General features: G+C 40.9%; 1 protein-coding gene across 12 annotated transcripts in view; it reads right to left on the bottom strand.

Annotated features, from left to right (window-relative positions):
* Window positions 1-21,871, bottom strand: part of FGF13 (fibroblast growth factor 13) — a 441,864-nt gene that overhangs the window by 62,450 nt on the left and 357,543 nt on the right. For 10 of the 12 annotated variants that reach the window (XM_081125291.1, XM_081125292.1, XM_081125295.1 and 7 more), the window contains one exon: window positions 3,203-3,313. In XM_081125291.1, coding sequence (XP_080981417.1) covers window positions 3,203-3,313 — 111 coding nt within the window. Of the gene's footprint in view, window positions 1-3,202; window positions 3,314-5,162; window positions 6,153-21,871 lie in introns of those variants that run through there. The other 2 variants (XM_081125301.1, XM_081125300.1) reach the window with 2 other exon arrangements.

Raw genomic sequence — 21,871 nt, 5'->3', positions numbered from 1 at the left:
GAATTTCTCACTTTGTAGCATAAATTTCTGTGAAGCCTGATTCAAAAACAAAAATCACCACTCAAACAAAATATTGAAGACAGTAAGAAAAGCACAGAATGGCTGGTCATACGACTCCAATCTTTTCTTTAGACATTCAAGATAGATCATAAACTGGGTTGGTTTAAAGTCTGTCTAAAGGGACTGTTTCCGGATAAAAATGCCAAGAAATTTTATTATGGGTGAGCTTGGACAGAATCAATATCTTTCTTTATGCCTTTATTACTCTAAATTTGGAGTACTTCTTCATGGACTTAAAATATTATTTTGATTAGGATAAACCTATTCTAAATATGAGAAGGAAATAATTGATTTCATTTGTGTATGTAAAACACATTCATTAAATACCTAAATTCCGTTTTCATCAAAGTTTTGAAGAAGCTTTTAATAAATAAAAGGGCCTGTGTTTCATGTTTGTTCTGCTGTGTCTACATAAAAACAACTAAACGCCTTGTACCTTGCAGGGACCAGTTTCTCGGACATGTGCACACAGTCGGCACTCAGTGCTTCTGAAACCGACAGTGATCCTTTTTCATCAGTTTGGCTAAGGTCAATTTCTCAAAGGGAGTAGTTAATAAAAATACATCTTAATGAAGACTGGGAAAACCTGATATGTTGAACTGGCAATACTACTGTAGGCTTGAAGGGAAAGTTGCCTATTCCATGCATAAAGCTCTCACTGCACCCAAGGCAGATACAATAAAACTGACGCCATGCAATGTCTATCATCTTTTCCTTTTCAGGGAGAAATGCATAACTTACAATGGCTGATTCGCTTATGATGAGATTGCATTGGATGGACATTTATCATGGAATAAATCTACCTGGGGTCATCTTAAATACATAATACCAAACATATGTTTTTAGAAATAAATGTACCTGGGTAAATGTGAACTGATCTGTTTTATCATCATCTTGCTTACCAGGTCAGAATTAAATATGATAATGCTAAATGAGAAAAGTATGATTAAAAATACTAAAAATTAGAAAAATATAAACATAATACTAGGAATCTATACTAAGGAAATCTAGGAACACATATTAAGGAAATAATATATAAATGAAAGAGTGATAGTTGAAAAAAACAAAACCTTTTCCCCTGTTCTGCTCACTTAAAATAATTAAGTAATGAATGCCCCAAAATTTGCTTGGCTTTAGGGGGAAAATTGTGCATGGCTAGACTTCCATTTTAATGATCCTTTTAATCATTAAACATTCATGTTTCATTATGACTTATACCCTACAGTATCCTCAATTGGGAAGATAAACTAGCTCCCTGGCCTCTGGTCACACTTATCATCAGGGGTAGAGTCAAGCCCCATGGACTTGCTATTTGTTTTGAGATACTTTTCATTTGTGTGCTTCATTTATAAGACAACCAAAGGCAGAAGCTACACATATGGAGGAACTGAAGAATAAAACCTACTATGTGATTTAAAGCGACATAGTAAGAAATGTAGTCTTGATTTACATACATATATGTATGTATGCATGTATATGTATGTGTGTATATGAATATATATGCATGTATATCCTAAAATGACTACATACAGTGTGATCTTAATGTATTTGGCACATTGCTGTTTATAAGGCACGGCAAATGAATTGTCTTTCTTTTTCCTTTTCAGAAAACACATGTGAACACTGGACCCCAAACCAATTTTTCTCTGATTTTGATCTGGAATAGATATTAAAAATAAATAGGGGAAAAGTTGACTGTGTGAGGCTCATTAGTAGCTACCGTAATCATAAATTTCCTTTCAATAACACCCAAAGGATCCATTTTGCTGAGGTACTTTTAAAAACAGCACCTTACATCCCCAAATTCCTTCCCCACATAATGATTTGTACATATTGATTTATGGGAATGTCTTATTACTGATCCTCATGTACTACTGTTATATAATTACAGCAAAACCCTCTAGTTACACTTGACTAAATTTTTTTTCAAATACAAGAGCATACATAAAAGAATGTCTAGTATACTTTAATATCACAACAGTAACATTGCATTTTGCAAAACAGTGAAGAACCATTCAGTATGAATATTTTTCATGCTAGGTACCAAAAGATCTTTCTTCAAGGGTAATTAAAGGTTACTTCCTCTTGAGGTCATAGCTTGGTCATCAGCCCAGGAAGCATTCTTAACAGGTGTGAAACTTTTAACATTTAACTTTGGGACCCTAGTCTATGGCTTTGCTGTCTGTAGCCAAGTATCTGTAGCAGAAGCCTCATTAGCATTCAGACCAGCTTTCTTGGGCTGTTTTTAGCTGACAGTGGGAATATTTCTGGGAAATTATCAGTCTGAGGAAATGCAATATAAATTAGGGAAAAAGAAGAATCAATTGTCAAAACTAGATGTTTTAGTCTTGTGGAAATTTTAATAGATCTGCAGAAATCTGTAAATTGTAAGAAAATACCAATTACTGTCACTGAAGAAAGAGCTTCACTATTTGTGAGTTTATGTTTGTATTACTCCAAATAAATAAAGCATATATAATAAAATATTATGTGACATCTTGGAATCATCTTACTTCAATAATTAGATATAAAATTGACTTTATTTTTGACATGTTTCCTTTTTAGGTTCACCATTATGATCTCCAATTTTGTCTTTACTTAACCCATGGTTAAAAATAAAGCACTAAAATAAATCTCTTTACCCACCTGTGGAGCTATCTCAATGTTAAAATCCCAGTTAGTCTCAGAGTTATCAGTGTGTGTGGAGGGAAAAACAGAAATAAAAGCTTGTAATGATGAATTCTCATGACGTGAAACCAGCCCTCTCTCCTGGGATAGACCAGTTTTTAAGAGTAGAAATAACATGCTATTTCAAGATCAGTGCGTGGGCGAGTAAATTTTCTGTGGGGAAAATAGTAATAAAATCCAATGGACAGTCATAAATCTATCCAGATTACCATGGAGATGACATTTGGATTGTTTTTCAGATGGTGCCAGCATTATTTGCTATAGTTCACTATTTTAGATACTTTCAGGTTCAACTTCCTTTAGGTTAACCTGCATAAACAGGATTATGTAGTATTGACTGTATTTTGTATTGTCTTCAGGATTTAGCAAGGGCTGTTTATTTAAAAAAATAAGGAAAGAAAGAACAATGTCAACAACATGCTGAGATATACTAATTTGTTTTGCAGTCACTTACTGTAAGTGCTCTCCTCATCTTTTGTGCCATCGATGGTTCCATCTGCCTGCAGCTGCAAGTGGAAGCCCTGTCGGCTGTACAGTTTGGTAACTATACCCTTAAGTTGAGGCTCTGTAAAGAGAACGATGGTTTGGATCAATTGTTAAGTTGTGAAAAGACTCAGAATTCAAACCTGATTTCTACTTTGTAACATTGGTAAAGCCCTAAAGCTTCTGACAGCAGCCACAGCTTCTGATAGGTTGTTCTTTGATTTCCAGACTGGTCTTCTATCTCACTGAGCATTTGGAATGGGCTGGCAAATGGCATATTCTGCCTTTTAAGAATGGGCCACTTTTCATGCGGAAGGAAAATAAGAAGTACAAAGATAGTTCAGAATGGTTTGCCAACCAGGGACCAAAAAAACCACACTAGTAAAGATTTTCCTCAGAATATGGCAATTTGAATAAACAGCCCCCTCCATTCTAAGAAAGTTGAAATACATAAATAATCTGCAAGCCCATCAAAGGACTTATATTTAGAAAACTGAGCTGTGATACAAAAAAAGGAGGAGGGGAGAATAAAGCAGCCATTACCATACCCTAGCATATTAATTACCCTTAGGAAGAATGGGTGCAAAAAGACCAGAGATACATTGGTGGGGAGGAAAGAAAATTAGTTCATACATATTTTCAGAAATATCAGAAATGATTATCCAAAATATGTTCTCAATTAAAATGATTTTCAATTATGAATCACCATAGATTAATAAAGTACTTAATTTACCAATAACAACCATGTTATCCAAAAGTTGCTTATATTGAATACAGACACCTGCACAGAAATAATATTTACGTGATTATTAGGACCTCATAATCATGCTTTGCAACTGCTTAAGCCTTTTTAAAATAATCCTAATTTACAGCTAATGCCTTAAAAAACCCGGAGCCAACAGAAAATGTACATTTGCATTTCCATTCCAGGGTGTGTAGAATTCATAAATAGAGAAATAACAGATTGATGAATAAGTCTGAAATTCTGCAGTACTCACCTAGTTAAAAGCAAAAAAGCAGAACGGATTCGTTTGGTTAAGAGTCACCAGATAAGCTGCAGGTTCGCCTGAAGATCTACCTTGACGCAACCTGACACCGTGAGCTGCGTGAATTTCCCCTGACACCAGAATGTTGCTGCTCTGATCACTGAACAGGTTCAAAAGGACCCACAGTCTGCCTATGAGTTTATATTCTCTTCAGTCCTGCATTTTAGTAGCAAGTAACCACAGTTTTACTATTCTAACCAGATCACTAAGCTCTTTGACAAAAGCATCTAGGGATACACTCCCCTCTCTCCAGCAAATATTTCAAAGCTGCACCACAAGTCAAGTCTGTCCCCCCATCAGCTTAAAAGTGATCAAAGAAACAGAATGCCTAGACGGCGGAAAGCCACGGAAGCTGGAGGGAAGGGTCAGGCTGGTAAGAATAAAGGCAGGGAGGGATTCCCTGGGTTCTCCGGGGTGGGGGTGGGGGTGGGCAGTGGTGTCTACCCAGCTCCGCCTGCGATTTCCACTCCACAGTGCACGCACACACACACACACACACACGCACATACACGCGTGCACACAGACACACACACACACACACACACACACACGATGGCCATGTCTGGATGGCGCCTGCCCAGAGCCCGGGGGCACACACACATGTGGCACGTCTGAAGCCGGCGGCCCGCCGCCTGGGCAGGGCAAGCCCCCCGCTCTGCGCCTGTCCCATGGCAGTGGCAATGCAGCAAGCCCGGTCCCATTTCTAAGGGGGCGAGAAAGCCATCGCGTCCCTCAGCACGCACCCTGGCTAGGTGGCCGCACAGCCCCGCAAAATGGGCCACCGGCAAACTCACCGATGCTAACCCACACGCCCCCCGGCCCCTTCGCATCCGTAAAGTACGAAAAAGACAGACAGAGCCAAAGCAGCCAAAAGCTCCTTCCGACCTGGTCTCCTCCTGCGCCGCTTTTTGGAACCGAAGAGTTTGACCCGGGAAAAGACGTTTAACTTGTTTTTGTCGCAGCTGGTCTTGCCTTTGCTGGGGCTGCTGACACACTTGCAGGCGTTGGATTTCTCGCGCTCGCGGGCTTGTCTCTTCTGCCGGATCAGCGAGCTGGCGATAGCCGCCGCCATGGCCACGACGCCCACCACCACCACTTCTGCTGCCCCGCGCCGGCTCCGCCGCCTCCGCCCGCGCCGCGGCGCCTCGGCTGGGCCACTGTCTCGCGCCTTCGCCGCCTCTGGCTCCTTAGCGTGCGCTCGCCCGGGCTCTCCCGCACTCGGGCTTCAGCCAAGGAGGGGGCTCAGCATGCCGTCTGAGCTCCTTCGGCGGTGGTCCGGCTCCCGCGCGGGCTGCGGGCTGGGCTGCGGGCTGCAGGCTGGGCTGCGGGCTGCGGGCTGCGGGCTGCGGGCTGGGCTGCGGGCTGCCTCGGTCCGAGCCGACGCCACAGCCCCGGGCCGGGATCGCGGGCGAGACTGGCGGGCGGAGGCAGAGCTGCGCGATTGCGTGCGCTCGGCCCCTGCGCCCCGAGGACACTGTGCAAGTCCAAGTGGCTCTGGTCGGAGTTTGGCGGCACCCCCTCCCCTCCCCCCACCCTGTGCCTCGCGGAGGGGGCTGGAGGAGGGAGGCGGGCGGAGGGAGAGCGTGGGCGGGAGAGCGGCCGGGAGCACGGGAGGAGGGAGGAGGAGGAAGGGGCAACCGCGAGGGGGGAGCGCGCCCTCACCCTGGCCCCTCCAAGCCTCCGACTAGTCCTTGCAACTTCTTGGGGTGACAATCGGGAAAAGTTGGCCGGTGCCAGCTTTCTGGCGGGGATCAAACAGGTAATGGCCGTGCATCTTCGCGGCGGCTGCTGCTGCTGTTGCTGCTGCTGCTGCTGCTGCTGGTCTGGGCGCGGCACGCTCTCGGCAATGGAATTCCACCGTTGCAAGCACCCTCAGGAATAGCTTTTTTTTTCCTGCTCCTCCAGCTCCGCTGCCTCCCCGAGGGCCCCTCCCCCGGCAGCCGCCCCCACCCCCCACCCCCCACGCCCCCGGCCGGCGGCTGGGGCTAACACCTGTAGGGGCTTAAGCACTGACCCATCCCCAAATCTTTCTCCCTTCCTCTTCCCCAAAAGAGCTTCGGGCACGAGCAGTGACGGAGGAGGTACCAGGATGAGGTGGTTGCATTGGAGGAGCAGGGGTGGTGGGTGGAGGGGGTGGTGCTTGTAGCCGGGCTTGGCAGGGGAGGCTGTTCCTCACTGTACGATTCTCAGTGGGCAGGGTAATGGCCGGCTGGGGTCCCCGGCAAGTTCCTAAGTCGCTTGCCGCCAGCTCGGACCCGCGGCACAGCCCCTTCACCCCCCGGGGAGGAGGTTCGCCCGGCAACACTTGTAGCCATTCAGGAGCCCGAGCTCCAGGCAGCCCAGCTCCGGGCGGCCGGCCCTGCAGAGCTGTGGCGCGCACCGCGCTGCCACCCAGTGGTTTTTGCTGACTTTTTATTTCGAGCTGGTTGGCGCCGTCGGAACCCCGTTTTTCCTCTACGCCCCCTCATCTTTACGTCCGGGTTTGGGATGCAAGCAGAGAGCAAGTATCGCGCGCCATACACAGTACTGGGGAAATACAGAGCCGATCCTCCTTATTAAGCCCTAGCCTTTCCCCAATCTCCTAACTTATTTCTTTTCTTTCTTTTTTTTTTTCTTTTTTTTTTTTCCTGCTCCTCAAGCTCAGGCAGCCTCTCTCCCTCCAATGCAGGAATCAAGTCTGGCCTTTTGTTCACCTCACTCTATTCACAAGGTCTGTCCTTTCCCTGATCTGTATTTTAATCTGCAGGAGAAAAAGAACGAATTTTGAGCTCAAGAATATTACAGAGAATGGTGCTTTCACATACGTACCTTCAAACAGACAGGACTGTTTTACTATTTTACTTGATTTCTGATGCCAAAAAGGATGCCCCAATAATAGGGCTGCTCTCTTGTAGCTGCCCCTACACTGTCTTTACTGGACTCCCCCCTCTTCCAGACCTTTTCAGAATAGATGTACATGCAAAACCAAATGCCCAGACTCCAGCCCTTCTTTTCATTGCCCATCCATAAGGACATCTGAGTGACCAGTCACCAGGTCAAGAACACTGATGAGCTCAAAGCACCAAAGTGAAGCAACACTGAGATCCCACCAGTAACTGAGTAGGGCAGCAGAGGGGGTATTTAAGAGACTGGGCAGCAAGTACCACCTTTTGTGCTCTATCTAATTACATCAAAAGCCCAGAGAAATGACTGGATAGATATACAAATGAGGAGATTAGAGAAAAGCCATCAGCAAAGGCTCTTGCCACTTAACTTCATGCAAAACGAAAAATGCATTTTAAGGGACTCTTGTCAATCTCACACTGGAATTCCAGGGACAGAAAAAGTGATGACTGTATTTTGCAACATAACCTGACACATTTATTAGCAGGCAATGAGTCTATCCTAGTCAGATCATTTGGGGGAATTATGCTTCAGAAACAAAGGTCTCCAGATCCAATTTTTAGCAATTGATTGCCTCTTCTGATTTGCATTCAGGATGAAAAGCCAAGGAACCCTAGGCTTGCATTGCACTAGGATGATGGCTTGGTCTTCATTATGTCCCCTTTTGAGATCATTCTCTAAATACTTAAGCTCTAGAATTTACTGAAGCCACCTCTGGTTTATATTTAAAATCTATTGTGAACATACTGATTAATTCGGATCCTTTAAGAAGAAAAATCCTATAACCCACATAAAAATTTCATTGTTCAGTCATAATTTATGAACATTAAAAACATAAAGCACCCTGATGGTATTAATTATATCAATGAATTCAGTTCTTTGCCATCTAATTAGTCATAGCAGCTGCAACATCAAGAGTTCAAGGCCTCTGATTACCTGCTTGGTCATTTAATCAAGAAAACCTGGAGAGAAATATTTCCTTGTTGCTGTTGAGTTTTCTCTCTTGATCATAAGGAAAGAACACAAGGCAATGAGTCTAAGCTACAATATGTGAAGATTTAAGTTTTGTACAAGGAAAACAGTCTTTTCAGTGAGGGTTGTTAAATACCATGATTGCTGATTCTGCTATAGAAGCTTTTATGAATAGAACAGAAACCTATCTATCTTGGTGGGCATGTGAGTTGATTCCCCTCAAGGCTCTCATTCTTTCATAAAAACTACACTGTGTACTATTTATATTACCCATGACTACAACCAAGAATTGGTCCCAGACAGAGGGGAAGCAACACCATTACTGAGAAAGCTTAAGGTTCTGTCCTTATGGGGCACAGAGATAGATAGCGAATTTGGAAGATAATATTGGGTGAACTTGGAGCATGTGGGTCAAGGCAGTTATACCCATTTTCTAAAGTTTCTCTTGTCCAACGTGTGGGAAATGCTTTCTAGATACAATAAATTTATTCTTAACCAAATGGGTTGCCTCACTGGTGACACAGCATCCAGAGCCAACAAAAAAACCAGCTTCTCTAAGTGAGGCTGATTCAGTTTTATTCAATAATATTTGAAGATCTTGAAAGAGCAGTTGCTATTTTATGAACTGACTGGTGGCTAACAAACATAAATGAGGTGTGTTTCTATGATGAACATTTACGGCAGACTAAAAATTTGCAAGACTCAGAGGCAAAATGTCTGTAATGCTGGGTTCATTTCTTGCCCAGTGAACTAAGTAATCTAAATGAAAAGCTAGGGGGAAAATGATGGAGGATTTACGGCAAAAGCAGACAATCAGTAATTTTTCTGGATCTAAGCTGTTTCAGGAAATAGGATTTCTGGACGAAGGTGACCTGAACTGAGGATGTGAAGAAGGGAATGCAGTGTTTGCAAATGATGTAATGTTCATTATTACTTAGCATGTGGGGGTGCGCTTCTAAGATAGCACAAGGGACTTTGAATTGATTTCCTATTTGCTAATGACATTGATTCACTAATTTCCTATCAAGATTTGCCATGTTTTAAAGAAGCAGGGAGGTAATAGGAAAATACTCCTGTGCTTCCTTAGTATTAATCTTAAGACATCTTGTGTTAGACACCAACCAGGATTTGGGCGGTAGAACCTGCTAAATTCAGAGGAAAGCATGCCCTCTGGATTCTGAGAAATAGAGAAGACAAAGGAGAATTCCACAATCCACCTGAGAACTGTGCAGGTGCCGTAGATTAAAAAAAACAAACTTGCCCTGGCGGGTTTGGCTCAGTGGTTAGAGCGTCGGCCTGTGGACTGAAGGGTTCCGGTTTGATTCCGGCCAAGGGCACGTGCCTGGGTTGCAGGCCCAATCCCCAGCCCCAGTTGGGGCTCGTGTGGGAGGCCACCAATAGATGCGTCTCTCTCCCATCCATGTTTTTCTCTCTCTCCCTTCCACTCTCGCTGAAAAGCAATGGAAAATATCCTCAGGGGAGGATAACAACAACAACAACAAAAACCAAGTATAGTTGGTATGCAATCTTGTACTGGTTATATTAGTTTCAGATTGACATTTTTATTCCTTTCTATGTCATCACCCTACTACTGCTAGTAATCATCCGTCACTGTGCAAACCTATCACAATATTACTGACTATATTCCCCTTTACCTTTCCACCCAGCCCTCCACTCTTTGGTCTCTGTATCTATGAGTCTGTTTCTGTTTTTTTTGTTTTGTTTAGGTTCCACATATACAGAAAACCATACAGTATTTGTCTTTCTCTGCCTGACTTATTTCACTTTAGCATAATACCCTCCAGATCCATCTGTGTTGTTGCAAATGGCAATATTTCATTCTTTTTTATTGTTGAGTAATATTCTACCTATTTTCTATCCATTCACTTAGATGGTTTTTAAACTCTCCACTCTACTTTAGATTTTTGGGGTCAAATCTTGTGTTTCAATGGTGGTAGCACTCAGTAAATTCTGTGGTTATAATTGCACAAGCAATTACAGTGTTCAGCACTGTAACAATTTTTATTTAATCCTTACAACCACTAAGGTAGGTATTATTACTATTGCCATTTTACAGATGGGGAAAGTAAAGTCTAGAAAGACTAAGTGCTATATCTATGGTTTCCTGGCCTGTACACAGGTGGCAATGCCACCATTTAAGCCAAGGATCCTCAGCCAATACACTTTATGTGTACAAGACCAGCCTTTAAATACAACTTTTCCTCTTTGGCACCGGGTCTGGAATTGGGTCGCTGAACAGTGTGCTTCCTGATACGGCTGTCCCTAGGCTTGGGTAACAGAAAAAGATGGGGAATATAGCATGATTTTCAACTCAGTTAAGTTTTTTCTTTCTTTTTCTTAATAAAAGTGAATTATGGAACACAAAAGGACAGATATGACCTATGTTTAGTTATAAGCATAGTTCATACACTTTTAATAACTTCTTAGAGTGATTTTTAAAGGAAACTGCTATGTTTTGCACTAAAATTAAATGATTATAAATCACTGCTTAATGTCATTCTGGGATCCTCAGCCCAGTGAGCACATGGACACCAGGACCTGCTTTGACTCAGGTTATCTAGAGCTTTAGAACACCGAGGCCCAAAAGACACTTCCTAGCCTTTACCTTCATCACTACTTCACAGAGACAAGCGGTTAAAGCACTCCCAGTTCTCTCAGTTCTTTTCATACAGGGAAAACTTCTTTCCACGTTGTAAGCTTTTTTGTGCCATTTGCTTTCAGCTACAGGAAGCTTGAGTTCAGCCGAAAGAGAGAAAAATATTACCCACAGTGTATGCACTTCCATGCCTGGAGCCCATGACTATCCTTTTGCAATCAGGGATTTCTCTAGTATTCATTCTAACAGATTTGCTCTAACTTTTCCCTTCTGACAACAGCTTAAATGTATAATCAACAGATTGAAATCATTTTGGAACTTCTCTTTCATACCTCAAGCAATTTTTATAAACTGATTTCCTATCAGGGGTCTTGATGCTCAATTAATATTCTCATTTTAGAGGAGAGATCTGAGACAAGAGTAGTTGAATAAATTTGCTCTGGGTCAAATTGTTTATTCATTCATTCACTCACTCATTCGCTCATTCATTCATTCATTCATTCATTCATTCATTCATTTATTCAGTCAATCAGTCAAGATTTACTGAGAACTATTTGGCATGTACTTTGCTATGCCCTGAGGGATGCATGAAAAAAACTTTAAGCTAACAAATGAATTAAAGATTATGGGGAAACGACTGTCCAAGCCTGATAATCCTAGTAATTTTCTATGTGGACTTCAATATCCCTATTGAATAGGGAAACTAGGACTTGGTTGGTATTTAGATATCTTGAAAACATATTTAAAATATCTTCCTACTTACAGCATTTCTCTTTCTGCCTCTAAAATTCTAGTGCCTATTTTCTCTGTCAGAATCGTGGTATCCTGTGTTCTGAAAAAAAAAACTTAACAGAATTACTAAGAGAAACAACAGTTCTCTATTTCACTATAAGAAGAAACAAAATAACACAGTGTGTGTACCCGTGTGTGTGTTTGTGTGCGTGTGTACACACTGCAGGCTGGCCTTGGGCAATGCTCTCTGTCCTTTATGAGGCCCCACAGGAACCTGCCCTGCCAGAGAAGATTTTATGATCCAGGTTTTCCTAATCCCTCTCCTTCATTAAAATTGTCCTTTCTTATATCCCAACCTGAGTCACTGTTTTCCACTAAAATAGTTAGTTAATCAGAGACTCTCATTAGTGCTGGGCTAATGAGTGCTAGTGGTCAGTCCTCCCCTCCACACACAGGAACTGGCTTATTCAGAGAGAGGGATCCTCTGGAGGCAAGATCACAGCACAAGACAGCATCTCTATTGGTGACAACCTTTGAAATGACAGAACAGGCTGCTGGGTAGCTTGAAGGGATGGAACAGCTTTGGAGAATCCCTCGTCCCCTGCTATTTCAGACCGCTGGCTCTGTGAATGTATTTGCAGGTGAGTGTGCACACAGGGTTGCTGTGCTCACTCTGCTCTTCATACAGCGTAAAACAACACGTCAGACAAGCACAGCCAGCTTCCGTCCCATCTTTCTTACTCTTCAGAGACAAGGTTCTTGGGGAAAAAAAGATTGTCTTTAATTACAATCTCTTCTTCCTTACTCCACATTCACCATTCACATTGCTTTTAATATATATTATGGTGTGTGTGTGTACTCCAAGTGATTCCGCTATGTAGATTGCAATATTCCTTTTGGAGAAGGACAACTAGTATTTGGTGTTTGAATATATTGAAAACACATTTAAAAAATGCTCCTACTGCTGCATTCCCCTTCAGTGGTTCTTCAGTTCTGGCAATTTAGCCATCAGCTCTTCATCTACTGCTTCTCCTTAAATCTCTATCGCTCTTCTGAAACTTTTATTAGCTGCACGTGAGAGCCCATGCCCTCCTTCATGACTCCCTATTTTTCTGTCCTAGTTCCATCTTTTTGTCTTTCTATGTAGAATCTGGGTGCTTTACTGATCCCCTCTCCAGTTGGGTTTAGTCTATTGTTTAATTTGTTTTTATTTCATTGATACACACACATATACTATATATTATACAGTATAATAATATATATGACATACTAAAATTTTATATATATCTACACATATATATACATATATATATATATAATTTTTATAATTTGTTTCATCTTTTCTAATATGTCTATTTTTTTTTTCACAATATGCTGTTCACACCTTATGAGTTCTATTCCTTCCTTTACCCTATTGAACATTATGAAGATACTTATTTAAAGTCTCTTTTACATTGCCTTATGATACAAGTTTTCTGGAATATGAATTACCCTGTTTATTGTTGCCACTGACTCTCCTTGCAGTGGCTCGTTTCTCTCCTTGCTCTGTAAATTTGACTGTGGGCTCACCTTCAGCAGTAGACTGGTTTTCTATAGAAGTCCCATGTGAATCCTGGATAGCAGAGTTATCTATCTCTACAGTTTTGTGTTCTTTCTACTCCAGTGCTCTATGGCTTTCACTGGATCCAGGTCAGTTTTTTATTTAATTTGCAATTTTTTAGTACAAATTTATATGTGGGGTTCCAATTTCTTACACTCTAGGCCCAGAATGGGCACTCTGCCTATCATCTATATCCCTAGACTTTGAATCCTCATTTATCATGAACTTAACAGGACTTCCTGACTTGCAGCTTTACGCAGGAAGCTCAGGGCCCTGTATCAGAGCTTAAGGCCCAGAGCATATGCTCAGTTCTGATATACTTGATGGTCATTTAGCTTGAACTGTTGCACTTTGCACTGGCTTTGAATAGTTGTGTTGTTTCTATCACCTGGAGATTTTCCTTTTTTGTTTTAACACACAATTTTCTCGAGTATTTTCAAAAGCTTAAGGTAATATTTTATTCACTATTTCTATGTTTTTATGGAAGGATGGGGACTTCTGCAATACCTTAGTTCAACATACTGACTAGAAGTCCCTATTTAATTTTTACTTCCATCATAGCACTAAAATTGCTTTCACTAAGATCAACAACCTTCATTTTATTATAGCCAATGACTGCTTCTCAGTCATTATTTCACACACCCTTTTGACAGCATTTCACTACTCTCTTCTTGACATTCTTCTATAGGCTTCTCCAAGATGTGTTCTGATTTTCCTCCTGCCTAGATGTGACTGTTCCTTCCTAGTCTCCTTTTCCAGTCCCTTTTCTTCTTACCAGCCACTTGAGTTCCTTAGGATTCTGCCTCATGCCCTCTAATTTTGTCCCTCAATCCCATCTCCCTCGGTTTGCACTCTTCATTCATCCATTCAATGAATGTTCTTTGAACATTTACTCTGTGCCAGGCTTAGCTGCAGGTATTCAGCGGTAAACAAGGGAGATGGGATCCTGCTCACATGGAAACTATACTCTAATGAAGAGTCAGAGAGTAAGCAAGTAATATAAATATGTAGTTATAGATTGTGATAATTGCTATGAAACAAAAGGACAGGATGCTATTCAAGAGTAATACAGGAGAGACTAATTGAGACCGGAAGGTCAGGGAAGGCCTTTAAAAGGAGATGGCATTTCGCTGATTCTTGAAATATGATAAGGACCCAGTTTTGTGAATAGTGCAGGAAATAACTACCTTTCCTACTGTAACAACTCCCAAAATCTCCACTGCTTTTGATGGGCTTCAGGATGTGCTACCCCAAAATATGGCATTTTGGCATACTGAACATTTTAAACTGAAAGAGTCTGACAAAGCAGCAGAAGCAGGAAGGTCACCTGGACCTCCCCTCTTACCTTTTTCCCTGAAACAGGTTGTAGAACCCTCATATGTGACAGAGGAAATGAGTATCATTATTTTCAAGACAAAGGGACACTGAGAAGAATGCTAACATGTTTCCCCAGTTTACTGCTCTTGCTTTGTACTCCTTGGCCTATCATATTTCTACAGACTGCCCATCCTTCATCAAACTTAGCATGAAAATACTCAGGTCTATATTGTTTCTCCTGGCCTTCACTTTCTTATAAAGGTTCTCATGTCATGTGAAACTTCTATTAAATATTTTTTTTCTCTTGTTAATTTTTCTTTGTCTGTTTAATTTTCAGACCCAGCCACATACCCTAAGAGGGTTGAGAAAAATTTTTTCCTCCCCTGCACTTTCCTCAGCTCAGATAGCTCCTCTGAGGTCTAGATATTCATAGCTCTATCCAAATGCCTCAAACACTCAAGACCTCAAACAAAAATCCAAAATTAAACTAATACTCCCAAACTGGTTCCTCACCTCTTATTCCATGTGGCTATTAAGGTTGTTTCTTCTATCCTACTCCTTTCTGGATTCATCTACTATTTCAACCAAGGCAGAAACTTGGGCATTGTCCTGAATTCTTCACTCTCTCACCTATATCAAAGGACTGACCAAATACTGCAGGTTCTACCTTCTTAATATCATTTCTAAATTCCTATTGCTAAGACTCTTACTGATTTCTATTTCATTTCTTGCCTTAATTTCATCATAGCCTCCTCTCTGACCTGTGATCGAATTGCTCTACTCACTGCTACAATTCTAATAGACAAATCTGATCATGTCATGCCCTGTAACAAGTCTCAGTTGCTGTCTACTTATAAGCCCCCCGTTATCTTGTCCCAGACTTTGTCACTCTGCCCTGTCACACACTGTATTTCAGACATGTCAAGGTACTCACCTTCCCCCAAATACTCCTCCTGCCCTTTAGCTATTCCAACTGCTGTAACTTTGAAAATTCTATTCCCTCCCACTCAGCAAACTTTTCAAGATTTATCTCAGGCACTATCTCCTCTGGGAAAACCTTCCCTGACAATCCCCATGTAAAGACAGTTTCTTCTTCTCAGCTCCACAGCACCCTGTACATTTAGCTATTAGGAATTTATAATATTCATTTCTGTTACTTCTCTGTCAGGCCTACAGTGAACTCTCTAAGGCAGGGACTAAGACTTTGTCTCTGGATCCTCACACCTGGACAGATGGAGGCTCAGTAAATGAAGTTTCATGGCTAAGTGAATTAGCCAATTCTCCCTTTCTCTGTTTAGAAAGCAGACAGTAGACATCTAGAGCAATGAAATGCAGGACAGGTCCATTTGATAGGAGTAGGTTTGTGTCCAATGCATGTTGAAGTGTGGTCATGCTTTAACTAGAAACAGGACTATAGTTCAGGCATTGAACTATTAGCTGGGGACTATTGCCTTTTTGTGAAGGGCAAAGTTAAATCAGCTTAGTAATTAGATTAGTCCATATTTTAGCCATATTCTGATATTAAAATAATTGTTTACAAGTATATAACACTGTAAGATTTGACAGAGCCCTTTTATAACCATCTTCTTATTTGATCTGCATGAGAACTATTGAGGTAGCCAGAGTAGGTTTCAACTAGCTCCATTTCACAGAACAGAAAACTGTTTCTCACCAACATCAAACAACGAATCTATTTATTAATCAGTTTAGGCCCTACCTCATACCAAAGAGGAGTTGCAATTGCTTACCAAAAAAAGGTGTACAGGAAAATAGGACTGAAAACAAAAAAACACACTAAACACTGGAGTGAAGGAAGAGGACTCGGCTACCACAGGAGGTCAGTAGGGTTTCAAACCCAAGGTTTCTGATTCTCAGTTTGATTCCCTTTCAGCCCCATCTGACTGCCTCCAAAAGATTTTGAACCACTGGGTGGTGATTGGCAGGAGTTTTGTTTGCATTAAAAAAAAAAAAAAAAGCAGCAACAATTTTGACCTCATAAGGGAAGTAGCCCAGAATCTGTTAGAATAATCTCCCATCAAATGTAAGCACTGAAAATTAAATCCGAACTTGAATTACCGCAATTATCCTGCTAGGACTAGAAACCTAATCAGCCAACAGAAAGAGGCAAGGTGAAATGAGCTGAGACCACAAAGAAAATTGGTCCATGAGGATGCAGGGGCCTCGGTTTGTTTTTCCAAGCTACATATATACGGGAACATTAATTAGATCAAAAGGTGACTTGGTTTCAGAGGTAAACTAATTCAATTTTGATCACATCACATTTTACAGACATCCGCCTGCTGCTAGATTTTGTTGAGAGTTTAAACTATAATGTGGCTTTAGGTGGATCCTGTGACTCAACCAGACTCACAGTTACCATTTTCCTAAGTGTTTTACTGAAATTGAAAATGATAATACCTATAAAAGCTCTCCAGTGCTGACATTTCCAAGTCTCTACCAGCACAAACAAAATTAGAAAATGGAAAATATAACCTTTCTAGCCTTGTACTTTCTTCACAGGGTATAAAATTGAAATGCAGTTTATATTCCAACATCATAAGCAAATAGCAGAAATGATAATGACAAGAGAGCGATAATAATAATTGCAGCTATTTTTTTGAGAGCTTTTACTCTGGACCAGGCACTTTTCTAAACACTTTAGATATGTTACCTTATTTAATTCTCACAGCAACCCTATGAGGGAGGAACTATCATTACGTCCATGCTATAGATGTGGAAAACAAGATACAGGGAGGTTAAAAAAGTTGCCTAGGTTCATGCAGCTAACAAGTGCTGGAACTGTAATACTAACGCAGACAATCCTGCTACACACAGACATGCAGATGACCCTAATTTATAGTTATTTGGTCATGTAGATGGAGTATATATTTTGTGGATTGTGCCTGACTTTTTTTTTTACTTCCTCTTGCTTTTTTTGCTGTTTATATCATTGCCAAATTCACATTTCAGTAGTAGGGTCTCAGGGTAAGTAAAGATACTACTAAATTTGTAGAAAGTTGGGCAAATTTCTTCAAGAAGTGTGGATACTTTTCAGTTTTCTCCCTTGATGTTTGCTACACTGATTTCTATCATGCTTTGCAGCTTTAAAATCACTTCTTCACATGTATATAGCTAACCCTGGGGTTGCCATGGAGATTTAGATCAATGCTACTAGCAGGGGCCTGATTTGCATATTCTTTTGATTAGTGGGGGTACTCGCTAATCCCTGCCAAATTCTCCCATCCACTGCTATGACTAATCTCATGTGTTGGCGATATATGAGATTCATGAATGTTAGGAACTGATTTCTCAGGTTATTTAACACTTCTCTTCTGTTCAGTAACAGCTTAATTAAACCTCGAAAAAAAAAAAAAGGTCAACAGAAAAATAAAATCAAGTCTTTTAGGAAATTAGTTAATGAGGAGGGGAAGTAGAATTCATTGCTGTGAGGAAGAGCAAAGAATATAATAATACAGGGGTGGGGAAAAGTAGGTTTCCAGTTGTTTGTATGGAAATACTACAAATAAATAATACCATAATTAATTAATTAATAATAATTTAAGAATAAACTCACCATTGTAAACCTACTTTTGCCCACCCCTGTATAATACAACATAAATGATCATCCTCACCAACTATCATTTATTAAGAGTCTTCTCTGTACTTGGCAGGGTGCTAGGTACTCTCCTATGTTATTTCATTCCATTTTCACAATAATATCATATCAGGCCGGGAGAGAAGAGTTTGAGTCACATGTCCAAATGCATACAGCCATCAAGTGATACCATCTGAACAGAGCTGGACCAGCCAAGTGTGTCTGACTCCCTCCACACCACCTGAGTGGAACTATAGGTGTTTACTTCCCATGTACTATCTTGATTCTCTACAGAACAGAAAGAGGGCTAATGGCGAGAAGCTGCAAGGAAGCAGATTAGGGCTGACTTTAATGAAGGCATTTCTAACAATAAAGGCTGTCCAAAAATAGACAGAATGGATTATCTTGGGAACTAATCAGTACCTTGTCACTGGAAGTGTTCACATAGGGGCTGCAGGGTTCATGCAGGCCCGCTAAACACTTATCAGATGTTGTAGAAGGGATTCTTGCATGTATTGAATGAATGAATCATCATGGACCTTTGTCAAAGCTCCAACACAAAGACCACCAGAGAAACCTGTTGGTCATAAAAAGCTGGACATGTGAAACATGCTGAGTAAAAGAAAATACTCCCTTGACATAGTCTCAGTGGTGGCTCAAAAGGGAAGACTTAGAGAATAGTACTTACGGGGTTTTAGGGGCTGGGGTTAGTTCTAAGGTGGTTTTTGGGCAGAATTTTATAAGTATGTCCCGTACAAATTCAGTTCAGAATTTGGAAACTAGGTGAGTTGCTGGAATAGCCAGTGGTCTTATCCTTGGTACACATGAGCCATGTGGAATTATTCTTAAAACAGTCCAAGCCAAGAAACAGTAAGACACAAAGAAACTGTGACAAACAACAGGAGACTAAAACATTATTATTAAATGCAACGTGTTTTCCTGGATTGGACCCTGGAACATAACAAGGGCATTAGTGGAAACACTGGTGAAATCCAAATAAAGTCTAGGGTTTAATTGATAGTAATGTACCAGTGTTGGTGTCTTAATTTCGACAAATGCATTAGATGGCAGGGGCCATCTAGTTTGAACAGAGTGTCTATTTAACCTGAACTACGGGAAAATAAATAATGAGATTTGATGGGGTTGGAAAGGATGTATCTGAAATAAGAGCAATTTTTCACTTATTGTGTTTTTCCAATTTTATCATTTCCTGAGTTAAGGGGACCACCTTGACTACACAAATGACACTGTACCAACATTAGGGTGAGAAGGCACTGCCCGGTCTGTGGCGAGAAGCATGGACACTGTGTCACTGCTAATGGAAAAGCAACAAGTAAAAAGTAGCGAAGCCCATGGTACGGTGTTTTCCTGAGGGATACAGCTTCCTAAACCTACCTACCCGAGAGCAAGAGGTGAGCGCAGGTCAAGGCCAGCTCCTTTATGTCGCATTGCATTAGAAACAGCACTCTCGTTCTTCCTAAGCTGCGCTGTGAGATTCGTCAGCATGAGGGCTGCCAGCGCCAGATATTATGAATTTCAAGTCTTTACCTTTTAGAGGAGCCAGCTGCAGATGGTGTTTGTGATCGCAGCAGAGGAAATGCCATTTAGGGGAAAGTGTATTGATAATATAATGGCTTCTTTTCTAACTAAGGATATTTGGCGTGCACTTCCAGTGGTATTTACTTTTACTTGCCCAGGAAGCTTGAAGCTCCTTTGCTCCACCCTGCAAAAATATTGATATTATTGGTAATGGACAAAGCTTTCATTTGCCTTTGCAAAATAAAGGCTAGGCGTTGTAATAAGTCAACGTTTGTTAATGAGTTTGCAAATGATAACTAGAAACAGTATTTAGTTGTGTCCAAGATAACCTGTCATTTCCACTTTTCAAGCTATAGTCTTAATGGAAGGATGAAAACAAGAATCCTGGATTTGAGTCTCAGTTCCCCTACCAACTAGTCTTGGGGCTTTAGGAAAACTCTGTCTTACACTCTGGACTTCTATTTCCTTGTCTATTAAATAAGAGATCTATGTACATGAAACCTCTTTGAATTTAATTAATCTACTACTAATCAGAAGACAATGACCATGGAACTTTATCACAAAGCCATAGCATTATTTGTCCATCATATTCAGTTGCTCCATCAGATTGAAAAAGTCATGAAATAACAGGAAGCCAGAAGCCCCCGTGCAGGCTCTCCACTTAATGCAGAAGGTACTGAGGCATGTGGCAGAGTGGTTAAGAACATGGGCTCTGCAACTCAAAATTTAGGTGTGAATCTTGTTTCCATAGCATGTTAGATATATGACCTTAGCAGGCTAATTAACCTCTCTGTTCCTGAGCTGCCTCAACTCTGAGATGAAAATAACAACAGTACCCACATCCTCGGGTAATTAGGAGCACTAACTGGGTTAATAATTGTAAAGACCTCAGCATGTAGTTGGCATATAGTGCTCACACAATAAACTGTAGTTGCTATTTCTGTTATTCTTCTTGTTGATATATGTTATTAAAGCCAACTTTATCTGCACACATATCTGGACAAAAAATAGCCAGAACCTTCCATCTACTGTAGACTACTGAAAAGTTACTGATGTTACAATTGAGACCTCCAATGTTCTCCCATCTCCTGAGCCAGCTTGGCCTGGGCTGTCTGGAATAAAAAAGAATAATAGCAAATAATCTATGTGTCAAATACTGGTCCTTTGTATGTATTAATTAATTTAAGCCTGACATTGAGGTGAGTATTATTATTATCCCTAATTTTTGGATGAAAAACTGAGTCATAGGGAAGTTAAGCAACTTGTCCAAGTGACAGCGAGTATATATCAGAGGCAAGATGTGGACCCAAACAGCCTGGTTCCAGAGCCCCTGCTTTGAACAGTATGCTTTGCTGCCGTAATAGAGAGTGTTTGTTAAGTGCCGCACTCATTACAAACCTGATCTCTAATCCTTAGGTAATCTTGCAAGACAGGCATTATGTTTATCTCAATTGTTATAGATGGGGAAAGTGAGGTTCAGAAAGACGAAATAACTTGCCCAACATTACATAGCTAGGGAGTGCCAGAGTCTGCCTCCACAACCTGTGTCCTGTCCACTCTACCGCATTTCCTCTTAGCAAAAAGAAGATTCAAGTTTTGTTTTATTTTGTTTTTAATTCAGAAGCATTCTAGTGGGAGATGAAGGCAAATTTTACTCAGTGTCAAATTTCTAGAAATGTTGAATAACTACAACACCAACGTTCTCTCTGGGAAATATGCAGAGCCCTCCCATTAACGAGGCACAGCAACAACAGCCTGGCCTTCGGGGAAGGCGCCTGGTGCTAGTCCAAGCCCCACAGGTGCTGGGAGATCTGCAGATCTTTCCAACAAGAAGATTTTCTCTTATATAAAGGGAAAGAGTTACTGAAGCACATAAAGAAAGCTTTCATATGAAACTCTAATTTGTTCAACCTACCTAAGACCGAATCTTAAACGAGCAAAATAGCATTCTGACTAAAGCCCATAATCACATCACTTTTTATGTGATGAAACACAATGAGATGCTTGGAAGAAATGACTGTGGAACAAATTCACCCTATTTAATTCTTGGGAGAAGAGCCCTTCTAGATCTACCCTAGAAGTAGTAAGATGTCAATGAGGCCAATACATTTTTTGTGATACACTAGGGAAACATACCTAGTAAAATGTAAAACAAAGCTAATAATGAATGTGTCTTTCTCCTTAGATTTTTGGAAGTATGGCCCACAAAACATGTTCCAAAAGGCATTATAGTGAACAACAAAGGGTTGGAAAAATATATAAGTTCTGTGATTTTTTTATGCTTTTCCCAATGATATTATTGTCATATAATTCCTTATTTCAATTTTGTATAAAAAATG

This window comes from Miniopterus schreibersii, assembly GCF_964146895.1.
Source record: "Miniopterus schreibersii genome assembly, chromosome: X".
Lineage (NCBI taxonomy): Eukaryota > Metazoa > Chordata > Mammalia > Chiroptera > Miniopteridae > Miniopterus > Miniopterus schreibersii.
This window is presented reverse-complemented; position numbering and strand designations above follow the sequence as displayed.